The sequence below is a fragment of the Dryobates pubescens genome, chromosome 12 (assembly GCF_014839835.1).
Source record: "Dryobates pubescens isolate bDryPub1 chromosome 12, bDryPub1.pri, whole genome shotgun sequence".
In the NCBI taxonomy this organism is placed as follows: domain Eukaryota; kingdom Metazoa; phylum Chordata; class Aves; order Piciformes; family Picidae; genus Dryobates; species Dryobates pubescens.
Genome location: NC_071623.1, coordinates 17969832 through 17991435, shown reverse-complemented (window position 1 = coordinate 17991435; position 21604 = coordinate 17969832). Strand labels below are relative to the sequence as shown.

General features: G+C 40.2%; 1 protein-coding gene across 1 annotated transcript; it reads right to left on the bottom strand.

Moving 5' to 3' along the window:
• Positions 1–5049: 5049 nt before the first annotated feature.
• ZBTB21 (zinc finger and BTB domain containing 21) lies at positions 5050–21262 on the bottom strand. The gene is made up of 2 exons (XM_054165933.1): positions 21022–21262; positions 5050–9235 (listed from the first exon to the last, which is right to left on the bottom strand). Exon 2 carries the CDS (start codon positions 9220–9222, stop codon positions 6034–6036), a length of 3189 nt encoding a protein of 1062 aa, XP_054021908.1. The 5' UTR covers positions 9223–9235; positions 21022–21262; the 3' UTR covers positions 5050–6033.
• Between the last annotated feature and the right edge of the window lie 342 nt (positions 21263–21604).

Genomic DNA, 21604 nt, shown 5'->3' with positions numbered 1-21604 from the left:
GGGGTAAGAAGCACAGGCAGCTGTTCAGCACACACTCTTGCTGCAGGCCTTATCCTTCCCACTAAGACCATTTTTCACTACCCAGTCAAGGATTTTTTTATGAAACTTGTTGGAGATTAACTCTTGAGACCTTGTCTTCTCTGTTAAATTTGAAAGGAATTTGTCAGTGAGTTCAATCAAACTGTGCAAATCAAAATGGCAAAGGACAGTAAATGGGGGCCCAGTAAGTTAAAAAAAAAATGGCTTAAGAGTTTTCAAAGATAGGTCTCATCTACTTTGAAGAAAGGAGCCTAGTAAACTGTGTTCCCATTCAGGGTATTTTTGAAGAGGGAAATGCACACAGCAAAACTGCTTTTGATGAGAACACTGCAAAATACCACAAATATTCCTGACTATTTTCAAACATCTTGTTCAATCCAATTTTAGATGAAAGAGACACTCAGTTGATGTAAGCTTGCTTCCACAAAGTCCCATTTTAAGCACAGACTGCATAGGAAGCATAATCTGGACTGCGCTCAAGTTTTTTAAGAGAGAGTCTAGATGAGTTGATGTTCTTGTATTTTCCAGTAAACAGGTCAATGTGGCACTTATTAAAGGAAATAAAAAGCCATCATTTTAGGAATGTAAAAAATACCATTTACATCCAACTACTACATCAAAAGATGCTCTTGTATAAACAAAATTCCCATCCCAGGGATGCAAAGGGAAGTACAATAACATGACCATTTGCCAAGAGATTCCAGTATAAGACACAATGACTCAAAAGAAACAAAGTGTAAGTTTATTAGACGCCAACATTTCTTAGTCAAGATCTAAGTAAAGAAAACACACAGTAGAAAAAGTTGTACAAAGCAGCATGGATTTACATTACATTGAAGAAAAAGTTACCCTAAGCTATTAAGTTTCAGTCCTAAAAAAACCAAAGTAAAAACCCATCCTGACGCCTGGAACCGATATAGAGTGACTATAAGGTATACAGGATTATGAAACCAGCTTCTTTTGTCTTCTCTCTATAATCTTTTAAAATGACAAGTGATTCTGTGTAACTCATTGGAAAATTCTATAGCAAATATACTGGATGATTCCATTTCCTAGAAACTGCAGGAAACTCTTTTTCCCCTGTACCCAAGCACTGAAAGTGATCCCATTTTCCTGCTTTTTAAAAAGGGACACTGTCAAGAATAAGCCTTAAAAAGTGTACTTTAATGTTGCATGTTACATTGCAGAAGAGCTTGTTCTGGATTTCTGTATGTATCTTAGTTAAAGATGCTGCTGCAGCAGTGGGAAGATTGTGTCTGTCACTGAGAAACTGGAAAAGAATGGATTGAGTCCTTTATTCTGGAATAGTGAGAGAAAAAGCAACATGAAAAGTAAGCTCAACCCACAGAATTCTGATAGTTTTCAGACATCCTTGCAACAAAAAAGGATGCCCTTAATAGGCATATTCATGCTCAAGCAGCTCAAGTGTTATGATTCAATTTATGCTTTTTAATTCTTTGATTTTATTAATATCAAGTATTCTTAATACAGATAAGGACATTTACTGTATACAATCTTCCTCTTGATAGTGTCCCTTTATGTACAACAGCTATAGTACAGGTTTTCACAAGTCATTTTAAATAAACAAAAATCAATGACATTAGAAAATACTATCAGGCTGTGTTCAACAACAACAAAAAAGATTTTAACACTGATTCATTAATAGCAACATAAAAAAAAAACCACAACAAACCAACCAACCAAACAAAAAAAAACCCAAAACCCCTAAGCTTGCCTTGATTTTTATCTAAATCTTCTGGTAGGTAAATGTAAACAATTTTACTGAACAGTAGAGGCACATGCCAGATTACAGGCTCATGCCAGATATTTGCACCCTCACTGTTAGTGCCAAGAAGTTAGGCATAGTCTGTCCTTATCCCATGTGAGGAACTTCTAGTCTTACCACTGGAAGCTTGGAACAAAAACAGAGTACGTGTAGCTTCAGACCAAACCCGCATGTCCTACTTTGGGGGGAAAACACACAACATCAACAAAAAAAATATTCAGAATCACAGAATGGGTTGGGTTGGGTTGGGTTGGGTTGAGTTGGAAGGGACCTTTAAAGGTCACTTAGTCCAACCCCCACCTCAGTGAGCAGGAATAAAATCTACTGGATGTCACTAGAAGGCCTGCTTAAATTGGAAATGCAGGACCAAGTCTCTGACAGCTGTGTTTCGGTTCACAGATAAGGCTGCATCTCCATTCGGAAACATGCAAGACAAAATTCTAGTGTCAGCCCCTGCTCCATCCAGCAGGTTATCTGCTCAACTGACTGCCATAGGGGGTTTCACTCCCCCTTACAAAAAAATAAAAATATTACTGATTCACATCCTTTGTTTTTGTAAAAGTACAGAAATATACCCAAGCTGTGTATACAGTTTTTATGTAAAGGAAAGTACATTACTACTTTTGTTCTAGGACTTAAGATCTGTATGCATTTTTCTGCCATTGATCACTTTCAAGGTTGATCATGGTCCCAATTTAGCAAAGAACTTAAGCACATGTTTAAAACAAAGTAAGACTGATCTTAATGGAATTTAATCACAGGCTTAGATGCTTTGCCAACACAGTGCCTGAAAGGGAAAAATAAAGTAATCCCAAACCAAAATACATTTCATGGCTCTACTCTGCTCCTTTTACATGCAATAAGTTTTCACTGTACTTCTACCAAAGCAGGGGATAGTTCTCTGAGATTTTACGTGACAGATTATAAAAATAGCAAAAAAAGAGGAAAGAATTAATGATTCTAATCTATATATTAAAACATCTGCACATTCCTGTCACCAGTTTAAGAAAGAAGGCAAAACACGTTTTATTTTAAACAAGACCTCTAACTTTGTGCAACTTCAGTACACAGGTACAAAGTTAAACAAAATACAATGAAGACAGGCTTTTGTAGCAATAAATTTGCCTTTTATTTTGGCTGTGGCCAAACTAGACACTCTTTCAAAAGACCTTTATTTACAAAGAAGCAACTAACATCTTTTCCATAATTTAACTTTTTAATCATATATTAAAGTTATATAAGTGGAAGCATATTTATTCTGTATCCTCCAAAATAAACACTTCTATCAAGGGCTTTTTCAGATACTGTATAAAAGCTAATAGAAAACCAGAACTGCTATATAAACATCTCATATCTAAACTCCAGAGCTCCTGAATTCCTTTACGAAACAACAGGAACCAAAATGTTAAAGAAAACCCCGAAACACAGATCAAACTCAAAGTTAAAAATGAAACTTAACCCCCCAAACCAAACCAAAACCAAACCCTAAAGAAAAACATAGAAGGAGGCTATTTAGACCAAAAATATTTTATGGATTTTTTTTCTTTTTGTGTAATACATGGAATACTAGGAAAACAGTCAAGGTTTCTTCAAAGATGTTGGACAAGCTTTTGATTTAAAGCGTGAGGAATTTGTTTTCATATCGCATAGCAGAATTGCAGTTGGGACGTATATGACTAACGCAGCTGAATTTCCTTTAGAAGCCATCTTCCTGTAGAAAGGACACTGATTTCTAAAAGGCTACACATAAACTTCCAGACTGTTGTACAGAGGAATCACTGGTGAAAATTTAGGAACCGTTTCACAACAACATGTTCGTATTTTATACGCATGGATTTCTTAAACACATTTGAAGGATGATGAGCAAAGCTGTATGCTTGTCTGGTTTTGTTAAACAAGACTAATTGCAACAACCATTTCATTTTGAAACTGTTTCTGGTAAGAAGCAAATTTAAGCTTACTAGGTAGAATAATAAAGTCAGTAACCAGAAATGTCACTGTTAAAACTAGTACCTTGTTTAAATTGCAATGTCAGTATCAGTTTAACTGATATCCTAACAAATTAGCATAATCATATTAAGCTATAATTTACCTGAAAGAGGACACAAAAAAAAGAACAGCAAGTTACTATAAATGTTTATTAACAATTTGAGATTTTCATTTAAAAATGAAACAATTTTTTTTCCTTTTTTTTTTTTTTTCTTCTTTTTCTTTTCTTTTAGCTGAAAAAAATGGTTAGGGATCCATCCTGAGCCAATTCTTTTAAAATTAACTTACAGGAATAATAATAATAATATATTTTTAATAAACCTGTTGAAAAAAAGTGGTGGCACACTTGGGCTTTTCACTCAGAAAAACCTACTCCTGTGTGTGCCTAACTAAGGATGCCCGTCCTCAGATTCTTAGGAGTTACACTTGTGCTTAACTCTGCTGAATCCTGCTGTCAGCTTGTAATTCTTTTGGAGTTTGGGATGCTGGAAAAAAACCTCGTGGTCACATACAGAATTAAAGCCTTGCTCCAGCTTCCCCTGAAACCGGTTGACCAAACGCCTGTTGCTTTCTGCAAGTGCAGACTGCGCTCTGACTCCGTAGTGTCAAATGCAGCCCTCCTCTCCCAGCTCACACGGAGTAAAGTTGGTCAACATCACAAATACTGTTTGCATCATTCACCTTCACTGTAATCCATCACCACTCCATTAAGTTTAAATTCTAGCAGAAGAACCTTTCACTGTTAGTTTACTATCTCCCTCTGAGTAAATATTTCCTTTCCTTATAGAATGATTTTGGACCCTTTACTGTACTGGAAAATACCTATGATCCAGCTTACACTGAATGCTCCAGTTGTGATTTGAGGTAAACTAATGGAACCACAAAGAAAACCTGCAGCCCATTATTACCATGATTTTCAACAAATCAGAAAATTGCACCACAGTATCACGTATGACAGAAAGCGGCAGAAAGAAATACTCTATGCACTGTATCCATAAAATGCGGTGATTGTAGTGTGATTTGGTTTTTTTCCCCTCTGCTTTGAGCTGGATATGTAGGCTTAATACAAATTTCAAATACATACTTCTTCATTTATACAGGTATCTATATAAATATTTACATTTCTAGTTTTTGTTAAAACATATCTTTGTATTCATGGCCAAGCTTATTACTGTCTATAGGAATACAACTCTTCTTCTGTCCCTTAACTCCCCTTTTTTTTGTGTGTTTTTTTTTATTCTTTTATTTGTTATACATTCCTTTGTAGTTAGAATTACAAACAGTTGTACAAATAGTGGAAACTAAATTATGAAACTTGTCTGACATCCGCTCAGTCTTAGTTCATATTACAAACAGTACCATTTGCATTATGATGGCTGTTAATACAATGACTTTAGCTACCGAAGTATCTAAATTAGTCTTTGGGACATTATATAAAGCAAAGTACCCCCTCCCTCAATTTTCCTTAGAAATTTATAATTAAATGGCTGAGAGCAGGCTTGCTGCCACTTTTTATATAAAATCTTAGTAATAATATTGCTGACTTTAGACTCTACTTTGATTTGCACAAGTTCCATATAACAACAAAACAATTCTATGTTCCCTTAAAATATCAAACATTTGTATCCAATAACATCAGGATTATTCAAACTTGAGGTTTGTTATTGCTAAAGGTTTCTAAGACCTAAGTCGATACAGCAAGACACTCCAACCACTTCCTCCCTAACTGCAAGGGCATGGCAACTATGTATAATAGAGCTTTTCTGTTGGTTTCTTTAAAAAAAAAAAAAAATTAATGAAGTTGGTTGAATTAATGACGTTGGTTACAGTATTTCACTACTATAAACTCACAGTTCAAATCCAAGTTGCTGTTGCTGTTTCATTTAATATATAACTTTATATATAATACACACGCACACACCAACATCACAGGATGAAGATCCATGCATACAACCCAGATGTGAACGCGTTTCAGTGTTAAATGAAATAAAAATGATTCTGTTACTATTAGATCCCAGACCACAGTATTTTAATTTACTTTGCCTTCCACCTACCAACCAAGTTAGTTTACCTTAATCTTCAAATCCAAGCAGCATCACAAATTCCAGATTTTTCATCGTCGTGGTCTTGATTCTCTTGGATTTCTGGTTTACACGGTGTATATCTGAGGTCCTGAACTCAGCCTCCACTAAAACAGCTTTTCAAGGTGTCTTTTAAAGCTAATTGTGTGTCTGTTCATGGCTCCAAAGACTAAAAGCTGTCTTGAAAGTCCTATGACAGAGTTTACACATGTACTGTCTTTTGAATGTGATTGCTGAGAGTGGTGGAGCATGATAAAAGAGTGTATCTGACTCCTGTGGTACAAACAATTTTTCAGTAGTAGTGGAGCTTTCAGACAAGCCTGTTGGACTATCAGGCTCCAAAGGCTGTATTTTAGGGAGGGGTGGTGGTGGAGGTAGGGGTGGTGGTGATGGGGAACTAGCTGGTGGACATATATCAGGCTCCTTATTTGTGGACTCCTCTGCAGCCTGTGACATATGAGACTGGAAGTGACTCCATAGCCGGAAATTGGTTCGGAAGGCCTTGTTACACACATGGCAAATGAAGGGCTTCACAGAGCACAAGAGCTCTTGGTGACGCTCCAGCTGTTTGCGTACAGTGAAAATCTTCCCACACTTTTCACAGGGCCACAAACCAGCATCTTTGTTGGAGACTATTTCCTTAGGTTCTCTGCTCGTTTCAGTCACCTCATCCTCCACATCATCCGCAGGCTCTTCTTTGATCTGAATTTTAAATTGCTTGGATACACTTAAGTCTTCAGGTAGGCATGAGGAATCTTCAGAATCAAAATTTATCTGTTCTGACGAATCACTGAATACACCATCTTCCTTTGCAGTTACAAAATTGTTCATTTTATTGGACTCTGACTGAGAAGCCAGTCTTGATGAACCAGTTATTTCTCCATTGTGATCCAGGATAGGTAAAGAAAAGTTCTCTGATGGAGCCATTGTGTTTTGATTGTGGACTTCGACTTGATGACGCCAAATACTGAAGGATGATTTAAAGCTGCGCATACACTCAAGACAAGTAAGCTTCTTGTATTCACACTTGCTCTCATGCTCATGTGTCAGCTCTGGAGAGGAAAATCTAAGGCTGCAGTAAGGACAGACAGTAGCATTTCTACAGAGTCGCTCATGATTTCCCTGTTCAATAAGTGAAGAGAGCTTAGCGTTGCAGAGGCGGCACTGATAAACCTCTTTGCTTTCTACTGGACTTTCAATGTGAGCATGATCTTTCTGCTTAGGAGCCTTACTTCCTCCAACTGGTTTCTCCCCTGGGTGCATTTTTATGTGCTGCTTAAACTGCGAGAGGAAACGATAAGCTTTCCCACAGTAGGTACAAATATAGGCTCCTTTGGTTCTCGACCTTAAATTCCTTTTGATGACTACTTGTGCTTGAGAAGCAGACTGTCCCTGGAAACCTTGCTTGCCACGTCTTAGTTTAACGATTAGAGCTTTTTTAATTTCTCTCTCTCTCACTATATCAATCAGTTTTCTTTGGAATTTTTCATCCAAAACAGCATGAGAACTGGAAGCTGGAGAGGGATTCTTCACAATTCCATGCTGTGTCTGGCAGTGTGTCCACACTTTGAAATTTGTGTGAAATCTCTTGTGGCATATGTCACAAGCATAGGGCTTCTCTGGATTATGATACATGTTAACATGACGATGAAGACCTGCTGTTGATCTGAAAATTTTAAGGCAGTGTTTGCATTTAAACTTTTTATTTGGTCTTGCTTCTTCCATCTCGCTGTATTCATCTTTACTGACATCAGAATCAGGAAAATCAGCATCAAGGTGAGTAGGGCTTGAGCCTTCCTCAAAGTTCTCTTCTGATCCCGGAGAAGCCTGCTCACCCATGTGCTCAACCGCCTTCAGTTTCTTAAATGGTAGTCTTCTATCAGCTTGAAATCTCCTTTTTGCTGGAAGTCTATTTGGTTCCTTGTGATCATCCTCAGTTTTAAAAGGAAAGTCTTTATTTGTTGATGCTGCAGCATCACCCACTGTAACTCTTATTATGTCGGCAGGATCTGAAAGTGGACTGCTAGGTTCAGTTTTTATTCGCACCTCTGTGAGAGGGGAAGCAACCTCCCTATCAGTTGACTGAGAGGCACTGAAAGACCTAAGGCGATGTGGGTGTATTACCTGTGGTTTTTCATCTAAGATTACCTTCTCTGATGACTCTTTCAAGGATGATTTTTGAGATACAACATTAAATGTCTTCTGGGAATCATTAGTTCCTGGCGAGGAGGATGATGATACTTGTGAAGGCTTTAGGTCAACAGAAGGTGAGTAAATGGGAACCTGGCTGTCCATGGACAACGACCTTCGAAGAAGACTTTTTACTAGCGGCCCACTTCTGTCAATACTTTGGTTTTCTGGAACAGATCCACTAGATGGGATTACTAGCCCTAACTTTGAATAGTATAGCAAATTCCTGTCTTCACCTTGACCATTTCCTTTTCCTGCCTCTCGCAACAAAAATGTGGATTCTGATGAGCCACGCAGAGACAAGACTGGTGGACGTGGTCTTTTTAATGACATCTCTGCAGCCTTTCCTCTTAAAAGTTGACCACTGCTTCCTGGTTCATCGTTTGCAATTTCTTTCTCTGCTAAAGGCATCTGAGGCAGTACTGCGTTCCTTTTCACTAAACAACCCCTGCTCTGATCGTCCACAGTTCCAGAACTCTCATGAACCTTAGGGTAGCTCACAGGGCTTTCTTTCAGCCATCTCCTTTCAGTCAGTGATAAGTTGTGAAGGGTTTCGGCTGGTTTTGTTACTTGTGGTCTACTGCTAGTTTTGATAGCAATGGAGGGTGAAGGTTTAGAAGTATGGCTTAAATCATGTTGTGTTTGATTTGTACTTTTTGCTTGTGCTTCAATTCTGTTCTGACAGACAATGACACTTCTCTTCTGAGAACTACCTTCATCTTCATCTTGATATACTATTTTCTTAATAGGGCAAGCTGGAAAAGGAGCTTGAGGACTCTTTGAAACAATGTTTGTAAGGAAGGATATTCCAAGACTGTAGCCCAGTTCTTGCACAGCTGCAAGACTGCCTTTCTCAATGAACAAGGATGAAGAATAAATGTAGTTTAAAACATTATCAAAAGCATCTGGCTCACAAAAGTCGAGTTGAAACACTGACTGAGACTCATTCTCCTTATTTGTGAACAGAGTCTGGAAGTATTCACTGCTGGCAGCCAGAACATTTTTATGAGCTCGAAATTTCTGATCTCCTACTATAAGAACAACATCACACAGCTGTCCCTTTAGACGCTCTTCATTCAGTGCGCTTAGAAGTGAAATGGCATGTGCTGGATTTATGTAATGCAAGAGCCCCTCCATGATTCTGATGTTTCTGAAAAAGAACAACAACAACAAAAAGAAAGTTGTAGGTTGCCTTTTGTGAACTGTTGTTAGAGACAAACACACCTAATCCCCCTGCACTTCATAAATTGATTAAACTACCATCAACACTGATGAAGAAAACAGCTTGCTTGGAGAAAGGTATGTGAATGAAAACAACCCTTTTGGCTCCAAAAGACATATGGACATGAGAAGAACCATCTCCTGTGCTGTTCAAATACGCTGTTAACCATTGTTCTTACACCAATATCGTTATACCTGAATAACTGGGGGTGGAGGGGGAGTGCTGTGTTCTCTTCCTCTAATATACCTGTGCACAAGAAGGAACAGTTCAATCCTTTCACTCTCGATCATGTTTAGGTTTGCGAAGATCTCTCTTCCCAATTGTATTGATAAAACACTTCAACTAGGTATCTAAATCTTAATTATGCCAAGCCACCTTTCTGAGGCTAAGCAATCTTGACAGTCTCCTGCTGACTAAACAAATTAATGTGGTTTTCTTCTGCTTTTAATAGGATGATGGAAGGGGCATTAATACTGGGAAGGGAGAAGGAAGCAGGATTATTGTCTGCAATCTACCTGAATTCATCATGTTTGCTTACTGTTTAGTGCTGTTAATACATTATTCTAGTTATCCAATATGTGTCATTTAGAACTATACTGACAAGATCTGGTCTCTTGGAAATGTAATTATACCTGAAGCACCCCTGCATTGCTTCATTCTAGTTTAAAAGCAACCAGAGAACTGAACTCCCCATTTTATTCATTAGCATAAGAGCACTTTAATGCACACAACTCATATACTTGAGGAACAGTTACCCTTGGATGTGTCCAAGAGTACAACAAGCACAAATAAAACTGCAGTGGAGAAATTCTCATGGTCTGTATGCACAGCCCACTCCATACTGCAGAATGTCTCAACAACTCAATAGACTGCTCCTGATAAGATCTGAATGCAAGAGGAAAATCAGGTTCTAAGTTAGTTTAAACAGCTTTTATGGCACAAATTGAAATTAATATATCTGGAAATCAGCAATATTCAATTTTCTTTTTTTCATGGACATCATTCCTACAATTCTGCTCAAGTTAATCTGTAAGAATTTACTACCTTCCTCCATGGTAATAGGAAAACATGTCAATGACATGTCTGCTAAAAGCAATTATCTTCTTTTTGCAGATGATTTGAGAAACTGCTCTTCAGTCTATGTTGTGATTTAGGCCCAGCCAGCAACTAAGCTCTGCATGGTCATTTGCTCACATCCCAGTGGGATGAGGAGAATTGGAAGAAAAACTCGTGGACTGAGATGACAGTTTAATATACTGAGCATCACATCATATGGTATGGAATATCCCCTTGGCTAGACTAGGTCAGCTGTCCTGACTATGTCACCTCCCAGCTTCTTGTGAAAATTAACTCTTCCTCAGGTGAACCCAGAACAGTTTATAATTTATACATAATGTATGCTGCTACTACAAAAAGCTTACAAAAAACCCTGAGAAGTTCATAAAATAAAAAGAAACCCTGAGCCCATTATTAATAAATGAGGGTGGTAAATCTTACAACTAATGGATACAAGTAAGTGGTCAAAATCTAAATTGGTATTATTGAGAAATTACTTAAAGGGTGCTACCTGTCACAGTATTGAGCTACCACTTCTGCCTCAAACTACTGAATGACTTAAGTGTCACTGCAATAGCAAATGCAGAACTCCTTACTAGATCTGTCTTTACTGAGTGTTTCAGATAGTTGTGATGCATAATGCTCTTCCCCTCATGTGAAAAAAAAAAAAGGCAGAGCATTCAAACTACCATGAATATGAGAAAACAATATGGTTTAGTTTGCTTTCTATGTTTTGCTTAAAATTACTGAGTGAGGGGGTGGAGGGCTGCACTACCAGTCCCTTTGAGGATCTCTCCGTGAGGATCCCACTGCAATGTAAAGTGGTGGAGTCTGACTGCTGCCAGTCCAGTCTTGTGGTGTGAACACTCATTAACACTTGAAGTGTTATTAGAACAAGTGTTTCAGGAATGCATCTTTTCCTTTAGCTTCATTTGAAAGAAACTAAGTTTGCAAACTCAAATGATTCATCTGGGATGCAAGATGCAGCATGGTATATGGAGGTAAGAGATCAACAGCATGCTTATGAAAGAAACTTGAACTAAGCAGCACTGTAGAGACACTCAGTTGGAGTTGCTGCAGAACCCATACTTCAAGAATACAAGGTAAGGAGTACATTAGTCAAACAGTTTGAAATATTTTCCAGTCTTTCATTTTAACCTGCTTTACCCAGATCCTGTGTTTTGTGTAAGACACTTGCAGAATAAATGCCATGTAATTACCATTACCACTGTTCACTGTAACACAGTAATGCTATCTACACATCTAAAGCAGAATTCAGTAGTGACCCATCCTTCTCTCTACAGTCTCCTTTTTATTCATAGGACACCTTCAATTTATCACAGTAAACAAGACAGAGAGAAGTGTCCCACTATAATCATCCCTTTCATTCTCAGAGCATGTCTGTTCTGTGCAGAGCCAGCTGCTGCAATTTAACTCTGTCACTTTAACAGTAACCAAGGCTGCAACATACACACATGGCAAGTGACCAAATTAATCCTGCAAAGGCAGCTTTAATCCTGGTATTTCCCAATTCAAGTGGTTGACTTTCAGCCTAATAGCCTTTAAACACAACAGGCAGGAATAAAACAAGCTATGATACGTTAAGAAACCAAACCAGAACCAGTTTGCAGAACCATTTAAAGACATTTACACAGATCATCTTAAAGCCTGGAATATTTACTTGTAAAAAAACCTACTACAGTAAAAGTACAGTGTAATAAAATTTCACTATATGAACACTTTTCAATAACAGAATTGATCCAATACATTCCTGCTCTCTTCTGTTCATCATAGCTGCACACTGCAGTTCACTCCTTCAGCTGTGCCAGTACAAATATTTGCAGGCCTATATTACATAGCAGATCAGACAACATGTGAAAAACCAAATAGTATTTCTTTTCAAGTGCTGGTCAACTTTTATATAAAACACAAGCTCAAGAAGAATTGCACAGGCATAACTGAAGAGGCAGCAAACTGTGTCAGCGAAGCAGCTACAGGAAGACAAGAACCTCTTTTCAACAAAGCCAGTGCTTGGTTGACTGTGCTCAACCCTGGTGTGCCTAGATACTGTGTAGATAACAGAACTATGGCAATCTCTTCTAATACTAGATTTGATTCCAGGTGTTTGAGGACTCATACTGCCTTACCTGAAGATTATTTTGCCATTAACTACCTAGGCTCTTTCCTCCAGCAAATCTGCTTCTATTCTCTCCAGCCATTTTTTCCAGCCATATTCACTACTGACTGGAAATAAAACTCTTTTTGCAGGTCCGGTCCTCAGCAAAACTCCAGACCCAGGTGCACCTCAAGCTTTCCTTCAGACCACCAAGAAGAGAGTTTCGTGTCAATCTTCCAAGGGCCCTCCACTGTTCTCATCAATCTATATTTTTAAAACCTAAGTACCATTATATGGTACATGATATTTTTTTTTTTAAACAAGGATAGAGAAAGACACTCCACTATTTGAAAATTTTTTTCTAAAAAGAAAGGAAAGAAAAAGAAAAAGGAAAAAAGAAAAAGGAAAAAAAGAAAAAAGAAAAAGGAAAAAAGAAAAAAGAAAAAGGAAAAAAAGAATAAGGAAAAAAGATAAATTTAAAAGTAAAAAAAGAAAAAGTATAAAAGAAAAAGTAAAAAGAATAAAGGAAAAAGGAAAAAGTAAAAAGGAAAAAGGAATAAGGAAAAAGGAAAAAGGAATCAGGAAAAAGGAAAAAGGAAAAAGGAAAAAGGAAAAAGGAAAAAGGAAAAAGGAAAAAGGAAAAAGGAAAAGGAAAAAAAAAGAAAAAAGAAAAAGAAAAAGCTAAAAAGAAAAAGAAAAAGGAAAAAAGAAAAAGAAAAAGGAAAGAAAAGAAAAAGGAAAGAAAAGAAAAAGAAAAAAAGAAAAAAGAAAAAAAAGGGAAAAAAAAAGAAAAGAAAAAAAAGAAGAAAAAAAAAATTTAAAAAAAGAAAAGTCCCTACTCAGGAAAGCTTTTCATAAAGAAAGGGTGAAAAAGTTTAATCTTTGGCCCAGCAGTTTATTGATTTTCAACAGATACCTGCCTTTGAAGTGGTAGTTTCCCTTCCTTTCCTCTGTCTTACATCTCCTGCTCAAGGACTGGTGGTACTATCCTCTTCTTTTCACCAGCTCTGTTGCTCATTTGACCTCCCAGTAAGTTGCTTCAGTTCCCTAAAACGAAGCAGGAAACAACCAAAAGAAAATCAATCCATCTTTTCATATGTTTGCTATTTTATGGGTTAGGAGCTTAAATGAGCTCACTGAGAGGTCAGATGAGAATCAGTGTTGCAGCAAGGGAAGCCCTGAAACTACCCATTCTTTATCAACAAGCTGTTCAATCAGCTTTGCCCATCTGAAACTTCACCTTCAGACATTAGTCACTGGTGCTGAAACTTCACAAATAGAATCAGACTGACATTTGGGCGAACAGCTTCAGCATAACAGCTTATACTTGCAAATACACAAGCAACGAGATAAGACAATCTTGCCTGTGCACTTCTCTTATCACAACACAGCTGCCAGCTAAAGCATTGTTAATCGCATGTTGGGGATGGCAGTGGGAAAGACATGCTCTGAAACGCTTAGCGAGATGCATTTGTTGCAGCAAGGAGGCGCCCGGGCTGTAAGAAACGGCAGCTAGAAGCAGAGAATACAAGGAAGGAGGAGGAAACACACAGAGGAGACAAGCAACAACAGAGACTGAACAGCAGGGAAAACACACAGGAGTAGTGTAGTGGGGACAAACCTAGTAAAAAAAAACAAACAACAAAACACAAGGAAACAGAGATTGTAAGACTCGGCCAAGAAATATTAGCGACTTACTGGGGTATCCTCAGGTAAACGCAGAAACATTGTGCTCATTTGTGAGTGCTCTGCAGAGGATTTGATGGCTTTGATAAATCATGTGCTGTTTCAGACACAAGGGAAATGTGGGGGGGAGCCCCAATGCTCAGCAAGAGTCCGCATACAAAAGAAACCTACACTGCTTAAACGTCTACTCAGGGATCCTATGCTGCATTTTATTGAGTTTATTTAAACACTACTTTATTGAGTTTATTTATTTAAACAACATTTTAAATGCTTCTTACCCAATCAGTAGCTTTTGTAACATATTCACTCTCCAACAGTCCATATATATTTACCGATACACACCCCTACATACCCCTAAATGCTATAAGCTCCAAACCTACCCAGCAAGGTTGTTTGCACTTCTATAATGTTTTTCTAACTAAATATTTGAGTAATCTCTTACTGCAAGTTTGGGGATTCTGTCTTCCTGGACAATATGTGATTTCATTTGCCATAGCTGTTTTCCACCACAGAATGTATGTGAACTGCCTCCACAAAGATAAATATTTTTCAGTTCTGGTAAGTCAGCAGCAAGAAGAGACTCACTGGTATGCTGACAGGCATAAAATCAGATAAACAATGTAATTGTTAAGTGTGTGAAACTGACATGTAAATTTCCAGCTATTTATTCTCTACACATACAGAAGCAGAAATTTAGGGAGAGGAAAATACATTCTATACTGTTGTGCAGTCTCTATCTTTACATCCACTAGAGATAAATCATTTTCAGTTATCTTGATACAAGACTAGAAATTAGTCTTGCACACTTCTTGTAGATATTATTTTAGAAATATTTTAGGCTATTTTTCAGTCAGATCACACCTACAGTTTTGCCAGCCGACACTCAAAACAGCTCCCAACTTACAGCAAACTACAAAATGTCAAAGAAACTCCACAACCTCCACTTGCCCCTCTCATTCTTCTTTGCAAACAAGCAACAGATAAGGGTGCAGTTTCATTTTACTCTTAGCCCAGTCTTAACTAGGGATTGCTCCTGCAAAGAGCAGTGCCTGTCTCCTCCCCCACTAAGGAAGAAGCAGCTTGCTGTCAGATGAGTAAACTAATCCAGCTGACCATAGGATTGCACAACTACTGGATGTAAGGGAGAGGGCATGAACAAGCACTGGTTGGGAGCTTTTCTGACGCATCTTTAAAGAGCTGTTGCAAATTAAAGCACACCAAACAGTTTGATAAAATACTTGCCCAGGCCTAAATTTCTCAGCTGAAAGGTGTGTAGCTCAAAAGCCAAACTGCTGTAAAATCAACAGACTGAAGAGTTTAAAAATACCTTTCCCTAAAAAACATTGAGAACAAAACCTGAAGAGCTCTTTAATATTGCCATTAAACTCTCTGATGGAACAAGATTGAAAGGCTTGGGGTCCATACAATGTAAACACCTACAAAATCCTTGTACTCATACATATTTCATACAATTTTTAACTAAGAGATGCATGAAACAAAGAATTTGAAGAGGAGGAGATACACACCAAAGGTGTACACTTGTCCTCTTTCTACAGGTTGACATTATTGTAATGCTGAGATACACTTAAATATACTAACATATTCCATCATCTGCTGGGTGAGCCATTCTTTCTTTGCTTTTAATTTTGCTGATATAGTGAAGGTGACAAACCCTAATTGTGGACATATTTCTATTAAAATAAAGGTGCTTTTACAGGCATAGAATATTTTGGATGGGAAAGAAAAGCCAATTTTAACCATGTAAGAGAACTTTATATCAACAGAATTGTGTTTACACTAAGGTTTCTGTAAGAAAACACAAGATGGAAGGGAAAGTAGTGCCCTTATTCTGAAACATGCAGGACTGATGTAAAAGTTCGAGCCTAAAAAATTGCCAAGTGAGAAACATGATGAAGAAAATGGATCTTCTACCCGCTGAAGGTAATGTCAAGTTAAAAATTAGCAAAATCCGGCAAGCACAGCATTACAAAGTCAGGCAACCATGAAGGTGGTGTTTGGTGTCCATTGCAACTAGAACAAAAGGTCCTCAAGATCACAACACTCCAATTAGTTTCTAGTCAACCTTTGTTGGCAAAGGTCAAGCATTGCTTTTATGAAATTTGAGCAGAAACTGTACAGAATGGAAAGTTGATCAAAGACTTAGTGATGGATCATAGAACTGAAATATAACCTTTAATTACTGTAAGATGATTGTAATACATTATAATACTAAACTCCACATCCCTAGGAGGGGACTTTACATGTAAATGTAGGACCACCTTAACATCATGAGATGGACAGGAGTCAAGACAGGCAATTGCACTTTTGTCATATAATGGTAGGTGACCAACCAGGTGTTGCAGCGTGATTTTTCCTTAGTCACCTTTATGTATGCAGGACTCCCTGTGATGCCTGGGATATACCGGCTTTGTGAGTTATTGCCTAAGTGCCTTTTTCCATGTAAAACTGTAATAAAATATTCCAGCTCTGTGTGTAGATTGGTTTTCTGTACACCAGATAAAGAACCCTGATTCGGGAAAGCAAAGGGACCCAACGAAAATGCCATTCAGCCATCACCTCTGTTCAGCCACCATTTCATACAGGCAATACAGGGGGAAGATGATACAGGATACTGTACAAGTGGGAAGGCAACAGCAATTTTTACATGAGTTTTAAAAAGACATGAGCAGAATGTAGATTTTCAGCTTACTCAAAGTCCACATGCATTTGGAGGTAGGTGACATCTCATATACTTAAAAAGAAGTATGATTTTAAAAATATCCTCCTCTATGACCAAAACCACTATGCATTTGTTCTTTATTCCTCAAAAGTATTTATGAGAAAGGAACTCGTCCTATTCTTACTGAACTTCCAGGGAATTTGGCCACTGACTTCAGTAGCAGAAGGACTGCACTCAGGCACAAAGTAAACTAATTCCTTTGGTTATGACAGGTAGAATAAGTTGTGGCAAACAGTGCTTAGAAATCACTGTAATGTGGTGCTTTTCCTTCCATGTTTCTTAATTTACTTTAAAAGGAGACTGTTGTGAGGCATATTTACTGTAACAAGCACTTTCATTTTGCAAAAGTGTTCCAAAGCTACTCACAAATATAGTCTGACCAGAATGCAAAACACCCCAAAGTAGCTCAAGTATTCTTCAGCTGGTGGCCACCCAGCCTACTAGGCCTACTGGTACAGTCCTAGTTCCATTGTATTGTGATGTCAGGTGTAGTGATGGCCTATGTATGAGCCACAAAATGCTGGGGGGAAATCCGTGAGCCACAGGGACGAGGGGCAGGGGGATGGCAGGGACACTCAGTGTCTCCTGTGTAAGAACTGTCCCTGCGCTAACTGCAATTTATCTAAGAGGTTACTGAGAATTAATTGCAACCTAAAGATTACTCACAGTTAAAAGTGATGGCGTAAAATAGATCACAAATAAGGGGATTAATGCTCTAAGAAAAAAAAGGGAAAACTATTTCATCCTCTCCTGAGGAATGCAGGTTAATTGCATACAAATTATTATGAAAGACCAAGTTTCCCTTTAAAAAAAAAAATAAAATATTCAGCCAAAGCATTTTTCAAGCCTCTTCATACAGATTTTGGAAAGATTTTGCACAGCGAAGATGTGGTGCTTCACTTAATCTCAGAGGGAAGATCCCCTCATCAATCAGGACTACATGATTTAAAAAGTTCTTATTTTTGACGGACTGCAAGACTGATGAACTTATGGTGGTGGAGGTAGAATGAGTTTATTATGGTAAAAGTTGTTCAACACTTTCTTTTTTTTTAATTTTTTTGCCTAAAATATCTCTGAAGTGTTCTAGAACAACATAATACATAAAGTAGCCAATAAGCAAAGACAACAGACTTTTTTTTTCCCATTTCACTTCTGAATGAAAGAAAATCTAGGAAAACTGCTGTTTTAAATACTATTGTTAAGTAACAAACTGGAAAAAATATTACAGTACACAGACTGTTAAATGTAAACCATAAATATTTGGGGAAAGCAATTCTTTCTGCATAGAAAGTCTATTTTACAAGCAGGGCATACTGCAGTCTTTCCACTTGCAACAAGTGATGTTGCTCCCTCTAAAGATTTCTTTTTCTTCCCTTCCCAGGATCTCAGATCAGTAAATGTAGCCAAGTTCATTATGAAATAGCTCACTTGCTCAAAAGTTGAGAATTTCCTTTAATGAGCGCTGCAAATTGCTGCAACTATGTGTGACTCACAGCATACCTCCTAGCGCAGTCCATAGCACATGGTGGTTACAGCCTGACTTCCTCTCCCCAGCTCCTCCATCCTCTAAGTCTACACTTGTATAGAGGCCATATTTAACACTATTTTGCAGATAAAACAACTTTCAGAACCTTGAAAACCATACTGGGAAATTACTTGATGTTTTTTACAGTAACTGCTTCACAGCTACCACAGTTGAAAAAGAACTAACTGCAACACAGTATGGAAGCTCAGAAAAAGCTCTCTGTGAAGTTGTCCTTTTAAACCCAGAAGTTGGCACGTCTCTTATTAAGAAAAGCACAGTCAGCCATTACTACGATCACAGGACTATCAGTGTTCTCTAGCATCACACACACAAAAACCTTATGCTAGTAATACCAAGCTTCCAATGATCTGGAGGGTTCCAAGTCTAAGAACTTGAATTTGAACCAGCTGATAGTATCACCCTGTTATGTTGGAACCTACGGCATCAGCAAAACGAAACACAAACGTTCACATTTATCACACTTGTGCACTATTACAAGTACAGCATAAAGATGACTTCAGGAACTTCTTACAAGCTATCGTTTTTTTGTATTACTAGAGAATGCTAATAGGTACTCAAGGACAAGTTACCTTAAGCTTTGAAAAATGCAGCCAACTCATTAGGACCTTAATCCTGCTTTGGATCACAAGGCTATGTTGAAATAAGTGGAAGAGCAAGAGCACCTCTGAGAGCAACCACCATGGTCACTCAGTCTGATCCCCAGGGGTTACCTTGGCTCCAGCAGACTCAGACCTAAGTCCACAGCTCAAGAAACCTGCGCTAAACCCCAGTCTGGTAACACATTGTTGTAGCTGGAAATTCCAGATTAAGTCCCTACCAAGAACATGCAAATGACAGTGTTTTAGCCAGGTTAGGTACATCTTCTACAGGTAGAATAAACCAAATGCTCTTATGAGGCTACAACTGTATAGTGTGTGGGCACTAAAGTTTCTGAGAGAAAAGGGATGTCAGATTTCCTTCCATGCAAGAGATGGCTTCATCATTCAGGTTTTTTTTGCAGTTTGTGAAAATGGTGGCCACAGTTTGCTCAAAACTCCCCCTCAAGAACATTAGCATAACCCTGGTGGAAAATTTTAGTCAAAGTGATTTGTCAGTTTGAGCAGTCATAACAGAACATTATTAACCGCCAGTGTTTGGTCAGCACAAACATGAAGCAGTACTATATTCACCTGCAATACACATTTACCGTTTGTGATTTAATATCAAAAACCTTGTTGTATAAAAATAATTTTTAAAAAATCTTCCTATCACTTAAGGATAAAAATAACTACATAATCTTTATTCAACAAAAGCTGTGTGATGATGCAATTCATCACAATCTCTTACTGTACCTGCAGCCTTCCTACCTCCACCGAGTCAAACAACCACCACCACAGGTTTTAAAATAAGTGCCATTTAATTACTAAAATGAGCTTACTCAGTGCACAACAAAATTCCACAGTGCTTCCTGTGTCACAGTAACACCTTAAGGTGGTTTTCCTGACGTTTGATACTTTACATGAGCTGTGTCAAATCCAGGCATATGACAACAGTTTGGACTTTAAGGAGCATTACAGGAAAATTCTGACGGCTGTTATGAGGTAAAAATACCTTTGACAGCTTTCTGCAAACGTGTAGCACATGCTGGCAGGCGCCGAGATGTGCTTTTCCCCGCTCATGAATAATACAGCCAAGGAGCGCTTAGGCTAGTAAAGCGACACTTTTAATACCTGCATGTACGTCGCAGCAACCTTGCTGCATTGCTTTCCACCCCGAAACTTGCAGGCTGGCGCGGCTCTCCCTGCCAGACCGACAGGGGAAGGCCCATGGCACTGAGGCACAGCCCTCGCGGCTCCTGTGCCAGTATTTGTGCGCGGGGATAGTTGCAACCCACAGTTCCCGCACGTTGGGGAGGAAGCACCGGCACCACCGAGATGCCCCCGGGCGTCCCTGCCGCTGCTGACACGGCTGCAAGGCGTAACCGCCGCCCCCCACGACCCCACCCCGAGGCCGCGCGCCGCCGGCACAGGCGGGCGGCCGAGCGATCCGTCCCGCCACCCCACCCAGCCCCGGCGGGGCGCACGCGCGCGCACACCCCACGCCGCCGCACACCCCACGCCGCTCCGCTCTCCACGCGCGCCGCTCCCACCCCGCCCCGCATGCGCCGTGAAGGAAACCAACGGCAGGCTCTGCCCCCCGCTCCGGCCGCCGTGGAGCAGCAGTTCCGCGGCATCCCGGCCTAAGAGGAAAGAGGCGGGGCGCGGCACAGGCGCATGAGGGACAGCTGAAGCGGCGTGCGGGTGCGGAGCATGCGCAGCAGGCGGCCCGGCGGGTCTATGTGGCGGGTAGCTGCCGGCGCAACGGGCACCAGCCCTTTCTTCTGAGCGAAGGGAGCATGCGCGAAAAGGAGGGAGAGGAGTTTCGTAACCGGCGCAGGCGCACTGCCCTGCTCGGGGACCGCAGCCCCGCTCGGTGGGGGGAAAAAAAAAAACACCTCAGAGTTACGTCAGGAAAAGACGCCTTTGTACACGGGGAGACCCATACGGCGCGGGCAGCCCCCGGAACGGGCGCGAGACGCGGCCGTTACTCACCCTCTCCGCCGCCAGCCGCGCCCCCCCCTGCTGCCCCCCTCGGCGCCTCCTTTCAGGGTTCGGCCGCGCGCGCTGCTGCCACCGCCGTGATTCCATCCATCTTGAATTTGACGTCATCCCACACCAGGGATGAGGTCATCGAAGGGAACGCTCGTCACGTGCGCAGCGCTCCGATTGGCCGGCGGGGGAGCGGGGGGCGAGGCGCTGGCGCGGCGGGGAGGGTCGCGGTTGGAGACGGTTTACGGGGGATCCCCCACCCGCCGCCCCTCCTCCACCAGGTAGCGCGGCGGGCGGGCCGGCTTGACGCGGCCGGGATGGCGGCGTGGGACGGCGGCTTGCGCCAGCGTCTTCGGACACGTCCGCGGCTGCTGCCTTCACTCCGTCCCTTCTCCTCCCCCTTCCCCAGGCCGCTAGCGGCTCGGCGCGCGCGGAAGGGAAACTGAGTCAGCTGGGGGAGATGGGAGGAAAGAAACACCGGGGAGAGGGCATGCATGGGGGGTGTTGAGGGAGCGACATTAAGGGGCAAGTGCCCATTTTCGTGTCCTGTCGCGTCGCGGTACGGTCTCGGTCCGCCGCCGCACTC